The sequence below is a fragment of the Globicephala melas genome, chromosome 19, assembly GCF_963455315.2.
Source record: "Globicephala melas chromosome 19, mGloMel1.2, whole genome shotgun sequence".
In the NCBI taxonomy this organism is placed as follows: domain Eukaryota; kingdom Metazoa; phylum Chordata; class Mammalia; order Artiodactyla; family Delphinidae; genus Globicephala; species Globicephala melas.
Window position 1 is genome coordinate 48,861,872 of NC_083332.1, and position 16,212 is coordinate 48,878,083.

The 16,212-nt window shown below is 36.8% G+C and overlaps 1 protein-coding gene across 1 annotated transcript in view; it reads left to right on the forward strand.

Moving 5' to 3' along the window:
• Positions 1 to 16,212, forward strand: part of HYDIN (HYDIN axonemal central pair apparatus protein) — a 435,992-nt gene that overhangs the window by 180,706 nt on the left and 239,074 nt on the right. Inside the window, exon 12 of the mRNA XM_060288997.1 lies at positions 8,623 to 8,741. Coding sequence (XP_060144980.1) covers positions 8,623 to 8,741 — 119 coding nt within the window. The remainder of the gene's footprint in view (positions 1 to 8,622; positions 8,742 to 16,212) is intronic.

A 16,212-nucleotide genomic window follows, 5' to 3' on the forward strand; every position in this document is an offset into this window, starting at 1 on the left:
AAGAATGGAGATTTAGGAAAGGAAAAGCTAAATCACCCCAATCATTAAAAACATTTTTGGATTTTCAGAGTAATAAGTGAGTAATACTCTACATATTTATAAGCTGTCTTTCTCAAAACTCATCAGATTGCAACCTGATAATAATATAAAGTATCTTAGTCCTATGAATGAGAAATTATTTTCTGGATCAACTACTTTAGATTATATTTACTTTAAATTGCATTTTCAGTTATCAAATATTTCAAACATAAAGAAAAATACAGGGAATAATATACCAGTGTCTTTTATACATACCCAAATTTAGGAAAACTTGAACAAATAGAAACGCCCATGTTTTTGGTCAGGAAAATCAATATTATAAATAGGTCAATTCTCCCTGTAAATGCAATGTGATCCCAATGGTAATATCAGTAAGGTTGTTTTTTTTAATTGGGTGGATTCTAAAATTCTTATGGAAGAAATAAATGAAAGTAGGGTTGCCTAGAAAATTCAACAAGAATACTGTGGGAGGACTAGCTCCACCATATATTAAAACATTAAAACCTATAGTAAATACAGTTGTATGTATGGTTTATGAACATGAAGAGAAAGTAGCCATCAAATCAATATTTATTTTTCTTTTCAACCATCAGCAGCAGCAGCAGCAGCAGCATTTCCTAATCCCCTAAATCCTACCCTCCCCCAAATCCTTATTTCCCATAATATATATTATTTCCCATTTCCTATAATATAATATAAATTTTGATCCCATACCTATACATGGGACTTGGATTTCTCATAGGGGCCTTTTCCCCCTATTCAGATTGCAAGGTAGAGGACAAGCTTCTTCACTGCTCCCTTAGACCAATAGGTAGAATTTTTCTAGTTTCCTTTTTAGAAAGAGGCATCCTTTCCAAGGTCCTAATATATCCTATGTGAGCAAAGTAAAAACCCTAATTTGCTTAAGTCACTTTGTTCTGTTTATCTTTTGATGCATAACAAACCATCCTAAATTTAGTGGCTTCAAACAACGAGCAATCACTTATTTTGCACAGATCTGTGATTCAGGATTCAGCAAGGACAGCTCTCTTTGCTCCACATGAAGACAGCTGGACACGCTTGAAGGTAGAAGCTGATTTCATTTTTTAGCTCATCCATCTATATATCTGGCATTTGATCCTGGCTGTTGGCAGGGACCTCAGCAGGTTCTGTTTGCTGGAACCTATCAGTGGCCTCTCCATGTGGCTGCTTGCTTCCTCATAGCGTGAACAATGGACTGAATTGTTGAGATGAGAAATCTACTGCAGTCTAATTTTAATTTCTTTAGGTTATCTGTCTTTCTGTCAGATTGATATTAAGAATTACTTTATGCTTTGATGTTCTACAGTTTCACTGAGATGGATTTGCCTTTATCCTACTTGATACGCTTTTTAAATTTAAGAACCTTTAATCGATTCTGGAAAATTCTCAGCAATTATCTCTTCAGTGTTATTTTCATCTCATTATCTCAATTTTTTCCTTCTGTAAATTCTTTTAGATATATGTCTTTCCCATGGAATTGCAGTGTCTTTTAACTTCTCCTAATATATTTTTGATTTCTTCATCTCTGTATGATACATTCTGGGTTTTTTTTTTTCCAAGATCTTTCTTCTAGTTGACTAATTCTTCAGCTATTTCTACTCTGGTATATTTATCTATTCAGTTTTTATTTCATCAACTTGATTTTTCAGTTTTAGAAATTCTGTTTGGTTTTAATACTTTCATTTTTGTCTCCTTCAAATGGTTTCTCTTTCTTCATTTACCTCTTTAAAGATTTTGAGAATGCTATGTTAGAGTTTATTTAAGACTATTCTATTATCTCAAGCTCTTGGGGTACTAATTTGCATGTTTTCGGTAACCACTGATTTTCCTCATGTTGATTCTTCAGATGGCTTGAAATGTTTGTGTTGTTAGCTCATCTTTAGCATGTGCTATGGAATGAATGTTTGTGGCCCTGCCCCCCTTGCCCCAAAATTCATATTTTGAAACATAATACTCAATGTGATGGTATTTGGAGGTGGGAACTTTGGAGGTGATTAGGTAGAGGGCAGAGCGTTCATGAATGTGGTTAGTGCCCTTTATAAAAGAGACCCCGGAAAGCTCCATTGCCCATTCTTCCATGTGAGTGAGAAGACAGCATCTGTGAAGCAGGAAGAGGGCTCTCACCAGACATTGGATATGCCAGCACCTTGATCTTGGACTTCCCGGCCTCCAGAACTGTGAGAAATAAATGTTTGTTGTTTAAGCCACCCAGTCTGTGGTATTTTATTACAGCAACACAAACAGACTAAGACAGTACGGGTACTGGATTCATGGAGGTGTTCCTTCAGAACAATTTTTTATTTCTTCAAGACTTTACAACTTTTATTTTCACAGCTTCTGATTCTTTCACCTATAATATAATATAAATTTGGATCCCATACCTATACATGGGACTTGGATTTCTCATAGGGGCCTTTTCCCCCTATTCAGATTGCAAGGTAGAGGACAAGCTTCATCACTGCTCCCTTAGACCAATAGGTAGAATTTTTCTAGTTTCCTTTTTGGAAAGAGGCATCCTTTCCAAGGTCCTAAATTTATGCAGGGATCGAAGTTCAGTTCCTCATTCCCAGATAGGAACAAAGCCATATGCCCTATTTCTATGAGGGTGTTTAAACTGAAGCCATTAGACCATAAGGCTGTATGTACTTTAAAAATCTCTGAGTTCCCTTTTTATTTCTAGCACCTGGTGTTTTCCTTTCTTTCTTTTGGGCTTGGATAAGTATTAAAACTATATGTTTGTCATACTTTTAATAATTTTTTTGTATTTGAAGTGGAAGGATGTGTTGAGTCAGCTTACCCTGCCCTGTTGTCAGAAGTTAATATAGTTAACAATGTTCATATCTTTCTTGAGGTAATATCCTTAGAGAATCTGCATAGAGTCACTCTGGCTGCTCATTAAAAATGTAGGTTCTTGGGTTTCACCTATGTTTTTTGAATTAAAATCTGTGGAGATAGTGCTAAAGAATATTTTGACAAGCACTGAAAATTAAGTGTGTAACAAGGTTGCAGGATACAAGATTTATATAGAGAGAAATCAGTTATGTTTCTAGACAATGAACAATGGAAATTGAATTTTTAAAAAGCAATATTACTTATAATACAATAGCATTAAGAAATGTGAACTACTTAAAGATAAATTTGACAAAAGTTGTGGAAGACCTGTACACTGAAAACTATAAAACATTGCTGAGAGGGCTTCCCTGGTGGCACAGTGGTTGAGAGTCTGCCTGCCGATGCAGGGGACACGGGTTCGTGCCCCAGTCCGGGAAGATCCCATGTGCCGCGGAGCGGCTGGGCCTCTGAGCCATGGCCGCTGGGCCTGCGCGTCCGGAGCCTGTGCTCCGCAACGGGAGAGACCACAACAGTGAGAGGCCCGTGTACTGAAAAAAAAAAGAAAAAAAAAACCACATTGCTGAGAGAAATTAAAAACCTAAATAAATGGAGAACTGTACCTTGTTAATAGGTGGGTAAATTAAATATTAAGATGTCATTTCCCCCCAAAATTCATCTTTAGATTCAATGCAATTCCAATAAAAATCCAAACAGCTTTTTCTTGGTAGAAATTGACAAGCTCATTCTAAAATTCATATGGAAATGCAAAGAGTTTAGAATAATCCAAACAACTTTGGAATAGAAGAACAAAATTGGAAGACTACTATGACCTGATTTCAAGACAACTTCTAAGCTACGGTAGTCAAGATAATCCAGCATAATATCCCCAACTAAAAATTCTTAACTTAATCACGTCTTTTGTCATATAATATTCACCTTTTTTGCCATATGAAATAATACTTATAGGTTACAGGAATTAGGACGTGGATATCTTTGGGGGCCATTATTCAGCCTACCACAGATCCTATGTGGGCGCCCAGTTGTTTTAGCTCTTTATACTGTGTGGTCCACCTTTCTGTACTGATTTTCAACACCTGCTCTGTCATAAGTCAAATCTGCATATGTGTGCATTTATTCTGAGTTCTGTATTCTGTTTCCTTAGTCATTTTGCACTTTCTGCCCCAAGACCACACTATCATAATTACAATAGATTTACAACAGACTTTAATATATGAAAGGGCAAGTCCCCTCAGTTTATTTTTCTTTAGTAACGTCTTGGTTGTTACTGGCCCTTTGATTTTACACTTAAATTTTATAATGAACCATCAAATTCCTCCAAATTTTACCTGCTGGCATTTTGTTTAGTAGAGCATTAAAATTATATAGATCAGTTTGAGGAAAATTGACAATTTTATAATATTGAGTCTCCCATTTCAAGAACATAACCTAGTTCTCCATTTATTTAGATCTTTCCTAATATCTTTCAGTAAAGTTTTACAGTTTGTTCCTTGAAAGTCTTAAGTATATTTTGTTAGATTTACTTATAGGTACTTTATATTTTTGTTGCTATTGTAAAATTAATATCTTGAAAATTAATTTTTTGACTTGCTGTGTATAGAAATGCAGTTGACTTTTGTATTTGATTTGGTAACCATCATTCTTTATCTTATTAATTTTAAAAAGTATTTATAGGTTCTTTAGGATTTTTCAGGTAGGTAGTCATAAAATCTGTGAATTATGACCATTTGTTCTTCCTATTTATATATCCTCCCCCCCTTTTTCTTGTCTTACTGCACAGGAATGGAGCTCAAGTATCATATTGAACATCTAATATATATATATCTTAGATGGCAAGTTTTTGAAAGCCCATGGTTACATTTTCTGGTATTTAATGCAATATGATCTATTGCATTCACAGATTTTAGGGCTGTGAAAGGGGTTCTATAGTACATCTCCCTGCTTCTCATGTGTGAAACCAGGACACTGTAATCATAGATGAGAAGCTTCCCTATTTTAAAAACATTTTAATATTTTGCTTTTCTAATAAGGAATCTGACCTTAGAGCTTACTAGTTCTTTCAAGCTTGTCCATCTTGCTGCCTTTTGCCAAAATCCCTGCTTCAAAAATTTTGTGGAAACATAGCATTTGTAATGTAACACTAAAATTTAGACTAACTCTTACAAACACAAGCCTGGGTATTACTTTACTCCTATTCTGTCCTGGGTTAGGGAAATGGCTAGCTACAAATAAGAAAGTCTCCTTTGAAGTAATTAATAATTCCCAAAGAAACATTGGCTCACTGCTTTTGTACAACACATCTCCTTTTCTCTCTTTTTTTTTTTTTATTAAGGAAGGCAGTCAAGATAACAGATTGGGAAAGCTTTAAGCCTGACAGTTATAAATAGTCTTGCAGTTTATTCCACAGTGTATTTGCAGTTCTCTTCCTTTGCCGTTCTGAAAGTTGGATCTCTGTCAGAATACTTTTCTCTTGACCAAGGAGTACAAATCATTGCCTTCAAAACAGGTTTGAAGATTAAAACTCTAAAATAATGGAGTAGGTTGATAAGGTTTGGGCTCTCTGAGAATTTTACTGATGCTCTAGAGTGTTGTCAAACCAACACTGATCTTTAGAGGAACTTCTTTCCCAGGGATCACATGGATTGGGAGAACCCTTTGAATAAATGAGCTGTTTCCAGATATTGCTAAGATTGCTCTTGTTTCTTGTAATCAAAGCAATACTTGCCTAATGACCACTGTGTTGCCAAGCACTAGAAGGGACCCAGAGACAAGTATTCTTGTCTTTAAAAGGACAGTCATGGAGAGGAAGCATTAAAGATACAGACGCTGAATAGCAATAGAAGACAGTGGAACATAAAATGTCACAAGGCATTATTATGATGATAATAAATTAATATTATTAATAACAACCAATAATATCACTTGGTTGTTCAAAATGTATTTGCTCTAATACTGAAAATTACATCTAACAGAGCATCAAAATAATTTTGAATGTTCAAAATGTTACACACAGAGCAAATACACAATTTTTCCCTAAATAACTTGAAATTTTAGTGGTGCAAATTTAAGGAAAACCTATTAAATTATCAAATATTTTCGAGTATTGATTTTTGAGGGAGAACATGGAAAGACAGAAACCATTAAAACTGTTGATGTTTTTGTGTAAATTAGTACAACCATTCTAGAAGACAATATGGCCATAGCTGTCAAACTGTCAAATGTATATCCTTTTGTTCTGGCATTCTACTTCCTATAGTGGTGGGCTGGGTAATTTAACTCCCTTTCTCTCTCTCTCTCTCTCATACACACACACACACACATACACACACACACACACAGAGCAACTAAAAGAATAAAAGAACGAGACAAAATATATTTTTTAAACTCGTTAGAAAGCAAAAGAGAGCTTCCAGGACAGTGAAGGATTTGGGGGCCAAGATCCAGGAGAAGAAAGAAACCAAAACAATCAGATTTGGGGGGCTTCTTTATCCTTAGTGACACTGACTTTTTGGGAGATACTGCAGAGACTGAAAAATTAAGCAGAGTTAAGGAAGAAAACATAGAAGTTCATAGGATGCCCAAGGAGAAAGGGCCCTAGAAATCCCCCATGCTTGAGGGTGGGACCCAGTAAAGTGGGGACTAGAAATAAGACTAGAAGTAAGTCCTTATAAGAACTAGAGCTCAGCTTTGGATCATTTTTCAAGCATAGATTTGATTAAGACTGTTCTCCACTGGGGTTCCAAGAGTATTTAATCCCTAATGTTCTAAGGTATCTCTTATATATGAGGAATTAACTTCTCTTCTATATGTAGGATAGTACTAGCTACACACCCTTCTTGGGAGAATTGAGAAAATAGTCACTCCAGTGATTTGCTGCAGGGCTTAATTCCGTCACAGAATCTTCAATGGTTAGATTAGGTTATCTGGGATCACTAATATCCCCTAGTCACCAGCCAGAACCTGGAAGAAGATAACATCTTAGTGTTTCAAATTAAATCTACAGTTTTTTATATACACTGATCAGCACTCAATCAGAAATAACCAAGTATATGAGGAGGTAGCACAGTCTGATAGAACACCAAGATAAACAATAGGAGCAAACCCATAGAGAGCCAGGTGATAGAATTTCCAGACACAGATTTTTTAAAATGTTCTTACTAAAGATAATATTGAGCAGAGACCTGGAAACTACAAAAAAATCCAATAGGAAGTCTAGCATGGAAAAGTTATGATGACAAATTAAGAACTCAGTAGATGAAATTAATAGCCTGTTAGGTATGCCTAGAGGTAGAATTTGTAAACTGGAAATAAGATAAATCAAAGAAAATAGCTACACTAAAGCATATAGGGACAAAATGCAGGAAAGAACATAAGAACTGAGTGGAATGTGGTAAAAAGCTCATATACATGTGTGTGTGTGTATATATATACACTATATATATATATATATATAAAGAAATGGGAAAATTGAGCATAAGCAATATTTGAAGAGATAATGACTAAAAAAATTTCCAAATTTGATGAAATACATTCATCCACAGATTCAAAAAGTTCAATAAACCCTAAGAAGGATAAATGCAAACCACACTTGGGAACATTATAGTAAAACTGCTGAAAAACAAAGACAAAAGGAAAATCTTCATGCAGTCAGAGGAAAAGATGTATTATCTCAAATGAGCAATAAGACTATAAACTAAGCTCTCAACAGAAATGGTGGAAGACAAGAAACAATAGAATGGTATCTTCAAAGTGCTTAAAGAAAACATAGGAAAATTGATCATAAATGTACTAAAGGATATTAATTACATTGTAATTTGTTGTAATGAAAATTTGGAAGCCACTTAAATATCCAATAAGAAGGACTGGTTAAAAATATTTACTACATCTTTAGGTGATGATACGTAAAAATGTTCCAGATGTATTGTTAAGTGAAAAAAAGCAGGCTAAATATAATTTATAGCAGATGCTCTCATTTACATTAACAATTCTTAAATATGATTAAGTGTGGAAGGATTGGCACCAAAATGCTAACAGTAGTTATCTTTGGGTGGTGGAATTATGATAAAATTTCTACTTTCCTTTTAATATTTTTATAATGATCACATATTATCAGATGCACATACATACCCCATTTTAAAAGGGAGACAAAAGCAGTCAGTACTTTAAAGGCTTGTGCTCTGTATTGACCCTGGGTGCGTTGTGGCTGTGTAGTAAAGGATACTGTTTAGTGGATTCCATTTCCTCTGTATGAAAGAAGCTGCAAAGTGAGGGTCAGGTAAGACTCCTAGACTCAGATCCCTTAATGCCCTGGCTTTTCCTAAATCTAGGGAAGATCAGTGTGAACAAGGTCTCTTGGAGCCCCGTGGCAGCGCTCATCTTATGTCATTCTTCTCTGATTTAGAGAAATTATTTTCCTTTATAAAAAACTTAAGGATACAGTTAAGATTGGGTTAAATTTTTTTAATTGTTTTTTTTCTGCTAAAATGTCAGCCTAGATTGCAATATAAGCTTTTCCCTAAAGTTAAGAAACTAACCAGTATTCTTGTTTCTTAAAGATAAGCTAAATCTTCAGCATTGGTTAAATTACACTCCCTCAGTCTATTGTAGGGAGTTGTTGCAATAATCTTGACTGCTTACATTAATAAGAGGTTGTGGGTAATCTGGGGTAATAAAGCATCACTGAGGGTAATAAAGTCTGAATTGTTTTTACAGGCCGAGAGATCCGTCTGCCCCTGCGAATCAAAGGGGAAGGAATGGGACCAAAGATCCACTTCAACTTTGAGTTGCTGGATATTGGAAAAGTTTTTGTTGGATCTGTACATTGTTATGAGGTAAGCACTAGAATTGTGCATTGAGACGCAAAAGTACTTGGCTTTTTTTGTTTTATGTGTGTGTTTTTATTGATAGAAAATTTGTGACATCACGTTTTTTTTCATTACTCATACCTATTCAGACCCCAAACAATCGAACTCCTCCTCCTCCCTCCCAGCCTTGTTGAGGGAAGCGACTTTTTCCATCCTTTTCAGCCTCTCTAGCTTTATAAAAAGCATCAAAGTCATAAGTTAATTGGTTTTATCATCATCATTTTGTAAATTGCAAAGGGGGACACTATAAATACGTCTCCCCATCTATTTAATGCTTGATCTCTGACAACATAAATCCTACAGATCAGAGGATAGAGAACCTTTTACATTTTCCAGAATGTCCTAATGAGGGTAGCTGTTTTCACACTTCAGAAGTTTCTCTAATTTAAAATTTTAATTAATTTTCTCTGATTTAAAAACCAATCGTCCTGATTTCTGGAAGAGATCTCCCTGCTTTGTCTTTCCAGTTAAATAGAAAATGATTTTTTACATGATGTACCCATGGGTTCGTGAGGATCAAAGTTACTTCAGTGTCACTTCATCACTAAATTCATATCCAGGACACTTGTTTACACTATATCAAACTATAACCATTGAAAGTTTATTGTAGAAAGATTCCTAAATTGTAAGTGTTTATATTTCTATAGAGGTAACAATAAAAGCATTTATTTAATGAGTGACAAATAGGTGTCAAGTTCCATGCCTTATTATGTGTGCATGCCTACGTATGTGTGTGTGATTTCTAACTCTTACAGAACTATGAGTGGTGGGTTTTACTGTACCTGTTTCTACACATGAGAAGTATGAGGCACATAGTGGTTAATTCAGTCAACATCCTCACCCTTCATGTATGTTGAGCACATATGCATTAGTTCACTTGGTCCTCACAAAAACCCTATGAAGAAGGCACAACGACTATCCCCATTTTATAGCTGAGGAAGCTGGGGCTTAGAGGAGTTTTACTAGTTAAGGTAACCCTACATACTGTAACAAATAAATACAATAGTATTTTGTTCCTAACATAAAGTCTCAGACAAGCTTGGTCAGCAGCAGATGGCTCTCCTACCGCAGAGGATCAAGAACTCAGCCTCATTCTATCTCATGGCGCTCCAACCCCTAACATCTGAGTTGCAAGATTGTAGTCTCACATGTATCACACTGGCAGTAGGAGAAAGGCATGGAGGGATGCACATGAGAGGTTTTGTTTTGTTTTTTTTTTTGCGGTACACGGGCCTCTCACTGCTGCGGCCTCTCCCGCTGTGGAGCACAGGCTCCGGACGCGCAGGCCCAGCGGCCATAGCCCACAGGCCCAGCCGCCCCGCGGCATGCGGGATCCCCCCAGACTGGGGCAGGAACCTGCATCCCCCGCATTGGCAGGTGGACTCCCAACCACTGCGCCACCAGGGAAGCCCCACATGAGAGGTTTTTATAGGAGGTAGTAATGGAGGTGGCACGTATCACTTTTGTTCATATCCTGTTAGGGTCTGTAACTGCAAGGCTGGCTGGGAAATGTAGTCTAGCTATAGGCACAGGAAGAAGAGGATATGGGTTCAGTGAATGGCCAACCTGACTCTGCCACATTTGTTAAGTAACTTGGCAAGGTCACACAGCCTGTAAATGTTAGTGAGCCCCAGGGTAGTAGGGCCCTACATTGTGTGGGAAGAGAAAGCCCTTTGCTGGCTTTTCAATCCCTTGGGCTCTCATTATGGGCAAATCTGGTCTACAACCAATTCAGCTCAGCCTAAGCATGGGAGGTAAGTGCCCAATTGATGTTGAGAGCTTCCTGGAGTGTCATTTGTCCTCACATTCATTAGACTTAACTATGGGCCAAATGGGATGATTTGAAAGGTAAATAGAGATGTTAATGTCATGGAATATACATAAGATGAGGTGGAATATATGGAAGAGCATAACTTAAATGAAGTAATCACTCACATGACTAACATAAAGTGAAAAGTGGCACAGCTACTATGTTGCATTGTCCTGTATTGCATTCTGAAAAAAATGGTCACTTAGGGAGGGAAAAGAAGGTATAAGAGTTCTTATTAAACTAAATTGTTCTTATTAAGTTGATGCTCTGCCTGTACTTTATCCAGTGCAAATTTCCCTCACACCTTATAGACTGTGTCTTATGGATGCCACATCGGAAAAGAACCTTTAGTTCTGGTGCAGAATTGTTATCGAGCCCAAGCTCGCTCTGCTGGCTATGCAACAAGGCAATAAATTGGGAGACAAGGTGTTGAGGCAAGGAATAGTGACTTTATTCAGAAAGCCAATAGACCGAGAAGATGGCAGACTAGTGTCTGCAAAAAACATCTTATTGGGGTCTGGATGCCAGTTTCTTTTATAGGGCAGAAAAGGGGAGGAGGTGAGGAAGTAAAGTAAAAAGGCCATTAGTTTTGCAAAATATCTCTGGTTGGGCTTGGCCAGCATCAGGGAGGGGATCTGTTAATTTCCTCTTTTCTGCAGCCATTCACAGGTGGGAAGGGTCAGATTGTCTCCCTGTGAGCTGAACAAAGGCACTTTAGTTTAACATTCAGGCAGAGGGGCAGGGTGCCCTGAGGCAAGCCATTATGTATGATTATAATAACAAAAGCAATGAAAAGCAAAGGTTAAATAAAAGAAACAGATCCAACATGGAGTCAGATTTTGCTCTTCCCTGTTACAAAATGGATAGGGTTTCTCTGAATGTAATAATAATTTCTTACAAATTTTAACAGAAGTGTCCTTGAGACCATCACTTCCCACCCTCCCATAATTGAACAGTAAAGCAAACCACAGCCAGCTAAGTAAGTGTTAAATGAGGTGCTGCATCAGACTGGACAGTTTTGAGAGCTGTGCAGTGGCAGAGAAGGACATAGTAAGGTGCTTCTTAGGGGAATATTTTGCACTCTCTGCGTATTTAATGCTGATGCCTCATTGCATCTCTCTTTCAATTTATTACATTACCTACTTGAAACAAATTTGAGTAACTAGCTATTGCTGTTAGTCATTGCTGAGCTTAGCAGATACATGAAGACTAACCCCCAAGAGTATGCTATTCCCCAGTGTAATTTGAAGGAAAACAAATGAGAGGTGAAGTTCTACTATAAATTTTCCCCACTCCAAGGAGTTGAACTGCAAGGGTAAGGGCATTACTAGTAATCACAAGGTGTCAGAACTGTATTGTCAAACAATTTGCTGGATTCCGTATACATAAGTAGTTGCTGGTTTGTCGGGAGAAGAATGAAATGCATATTCTCGAAAATAGAGGAACTGGCAACTTATAGAAGATCTGGGTAAAACAAGAAAAAAGGCAATCCATGCACCAGCTCAGAGAGAAGTACATCTGTCCTTCAGTTACCATTAACACCTTTGAGTTGCCTTCAAGTTATCACTAGTGCATATCAGTTGCTTCTTAAGCACAGGTAAATCTTAAACCCATTCTGCTTAGCACTGGGGACATAAATAGCAATCACTGTCTTTTATGAGCACTCTTTGTCATGCACTATTCTAAAAGTTATGCAATTTAATAAATGTCATTTTCACAGCATCTGAGAAGTTAGTAATACTTACATTTTTTTAAACATCTTTATTGCAATATAATTGCTTTACAATGGTGTGTCATAACAAAGTGAATCAGCTGTACATATATCCCCATATCTCCTTCCTCTTGTGTCTCCCTCCCACTCTCCCTATCCCACCCCTCTAGATGGTCACAAAGCACCGAGCTGATCTCCTTGTGCTATGCGGCTGTTCCCACTAGCTATCTGTTTTACATTTGGTAGTGTATATATGTCCATGCCACTCTCTCACTTCGTCCCAGCTTACGCTTCCCCCTCCCCATGTCCTCAAGTCCATTCTCTACAGCTGTGTCTTTATTCCTGTCCTGCCCCTAGGTTCTTCAGAACATTTTTTTTTTGATTCCATATATATGTGTTAGCATACAGTATTTGTTTTTCTCTTTCTGTCTTACTTCTGAACATTCTATTTTTAGTTTTTTAAGGAACCTCCATACTGTTCTCCGTAGTGGCCGTATCAATTTACATTCTCACCAACAGTGCAAGAGGGTTCCCTTACTCCACACCCTCTCCAGCCTTTATTGTTTGTAGGTTTCTTGATGATGGCCTTTCTGACTGGTGTGAGGTGATACCTTATTGTAGTTTTGATTTGCATTTCTCTGATGATTAGTGATGTTGAGCGTCCTTTCATGTGTTTGTTGACAATCTGTATATCTTCTTTGGAGAAATGTCTGTTTAGGTCTTCTGCCCATCTTTGGATTGGGTTGTTTGTTTTTTCGATATTGAGCTTCATGAGCTGCTTGTAAATTTTGGAGATTAATACTTTGTCAGTTGCAAATATTATCTCCCATTCTGAGGGTTGTCTTTTCGTCTTGTTTATGGTTTCCTTTGCTGTGCAAAAGCTTTTAACTTTCATTAGGTCCCATTTGTTTATTTTTATTTCCATTTCTCTAAGAGGTGGGTCAAAAAGGATCTTCCTGTGATTTATGTCATAGAGTGTTCTGCTGATGTTTTCCTCTAAGAGTTTTATAGTATCTCGCCTTACATTTAGGTCTTTCATCCATTTTGAGCTTATTTTTGTGTATGGTGTTAGGGAGTGTTCTAATTTCATTCTTTTACATGTAGCTGTCCAGTTTTCCAGCACCACTTATTAAAGAGGATGTCTTTTCTCCATCGTATATTCTTGCCTCCTTTATCAAAGATAAGGTGACCATATGTGTGTGGGTTTATCTCTGGGCTATATATCCTGTTCCATTGATCTATATTTCTGTTTTTGTGCCAGTACCATACTGTCTTGATTACTGTAGCTTTGTAGTATAGTCTGAAGTCAGGGAACCTGATTCCTCCAGCTGCATTTTTCTTTCTAAAGATTGCTTTGGCTATTCGGGGTCTTTTGTGTTTCCATACAAATTGTGAAATTTTTTGTTCTAGTTCTGTGAAAAATGCCAGTGGTAGTTTGATAGGGATTGCACTGAATCTGTAGATGGCTTTGGGTAGTAGAGTCATTTTCACAATGTTGATTCTTCCAATCCAAGAACATGGTGTATCTCTCCATCTGTTGGTATCATCTTTAATTTCTTTCATCAGTGTCTTATAGTTTTCTGCATACAGGTGTTTTGTCTCCTTAGGTAGGTTTATTCCTAGGTATTTTATTCTTTTTGTTGCAGTGGTAAATGGAAGTGTTTCCATAGTTTCTCTTTCAGATTTTTCATCATTGGTGTATAGGAATGCAAGAGATTTCTGTGCATTAGTTTTGTATCCTGCTACTTTACCAATTTCATTGATTAGCTCTAGTAGTTTTCTAGTAGTGTCTTTAGGAATCTCTATGTATAGTATCATGTCATCTGCAAACAGTAACAGCTTTACTTCTTCTTTTCCGATTTGGATTGCTTTTATTTCTTTTTCTTCCATGATTGCTGTGGCTAAAACTTCCAAAACTATGTTGAATAATAGTGGTGAGAGTGGGCAACCTTGTCTTATTCCTGATCTTAGTGGAAATGGTTTCAGTTTTTCACCATTGAGAACAGTGTTGCCTGTGGGTTTGTCATATATGGCCTTTATTATGTTGAGGTAAGTTCCCTCTATGCCTACTTTGTGGAGGGTTTTTATCATAAATCGGTGTTGAATTTTGTCAAAACCTTTCTCAGCATCTATTAAGATTATCGATCATACGGTTTTTATCCTTCAGTTTGTTAATATGGTGTATCACATTGATTGATTTGCATATACTGAAGAATCCTTGCATGCTGGGATAAACCTCACTAGATCATGGTGTATGATCCTTTTAATGTGCTGCTTGATTCCGTTTGCTAGTATTTTGTTGAGGATTCTTGCATCTGTGTTCATCAGTGATACTGGCCTGTAGTTTTCTTTCTTTGTGACATCTTTATCTGGTTTTGTTATCAGGGTGATGGTGGCCTCGTAGAAGGAGTTTGGGGTGTTCTTCCCCCTGCTGTATTTTGGAAGAAGTTGAGATGGATGGGTGTTAACTCTTCTATAAATGTTTGCTGGAATTCGCCTGTGAAGCCATCTGGTCCTGGGCTTTTGTTTGTTGGAAGATTTTTAATCACAGTCTCAATTTCAGTGCTTGTGATTGGTCTGTTCATATTTTCTATATCTTCCTGGTTCCGTCTCAGAAGTTTGTGCTTATCTAAGAATTTGTCCATTTCTTCCAGGTGGTCCATTTTATTGGCATATAGTTGCTTGTAGTAATCTCTCATGATCCTTTGTATTTATGCAGTGTCAGTTGTTGCTTCTCCTTTTTCATTTCTAATTCTGATGATTTGAGTCTTCTCCCTTTTTTTCTTGATGGGTCTGGCTAATGGTTTATCAATTTTGTTTATCTTCTCAAAGAACCAGCTTTTTGTTTTATTGATCTTAGCTATTGTTTCCTTCATTTCTTTTTCATTTATTTCTGATCTGATCTTTATGATTTCTTTCCTTCTGCTAACTTTGGAGTTTTTTGTTCTTCTTTCTCTAATTGCTTTAGGTGTAAGGTTAGGTTGTTTATTTGAGATGTTGCTTGTTTCTTGAGGTAGGATTGTAATGCTATAAACTTCCCTCTTAGAACTCCTTTTGCTGCATCCCATAGGTCTTGGGTCGTCGTGTTTTCATGGTCATTTCTACCTAGGTATTTTTTGATTTCCTCTTTGATTTCTTCAGTGGTCTCTTGGTTATTTAGTAGTGTATTTTTTAGCCTCCATGTGTTTGTATTTTTTTACAGATTTTTTCCTGTAATTGGTATCTAGTCTCATAGCATTGTGGTCGGAAATAATACTTGATATGATTTCAATTTTCTTAGATTTACCAAGGCTTGATTTGTGACCCAAGATATGATCTATCCTGGAGAATGTTTCATGAGCATTTGAGAAGAAAGTGTATTCTGTTGTTTTGGGATGGAATGTCCTATAAATATCAATTAAGTCCGTCTTGTTTAATGTATCATTTAAAGCTTGTGTTTCCTTATTTATTTTCATTTTGGATGATCTGTCCATTGGTGAAAGTGGGGTGTTAAAGTCCCCTACTATGATTGTGTTACTGTTGATTTCCCCTTTTATGGTTGTTAGCATTTGCCTTATGTATTGAGGTGCTCCTATGTTGGGTGCATAAATACTTACAATTGTTATATCTTCTTGGATTGATCCCTTGAACATTCTGTAGTGTCCTTCTTTGTCTCTTGTAATAGCCTTTATTTTAAAGTCTATTTTGTCTGATATGAGAATTGCTACTCCAGCTTTCTTTTGATTTCCATTTGCACGGAATATCTTTTTCCATCCCCTCACTTTCAGTCTGTATGTGTCCCTAGATCTGAAGTGGGTCTCTTGTAGACAGCATATATATGGGTCTTGTTTTTGTATCCATTCACAGTCTATGTCTTTTGGTTGGAGCATTTAATCCTTTTACATTTAAGGTAGTTATCAATATGTATGTTCCTAATA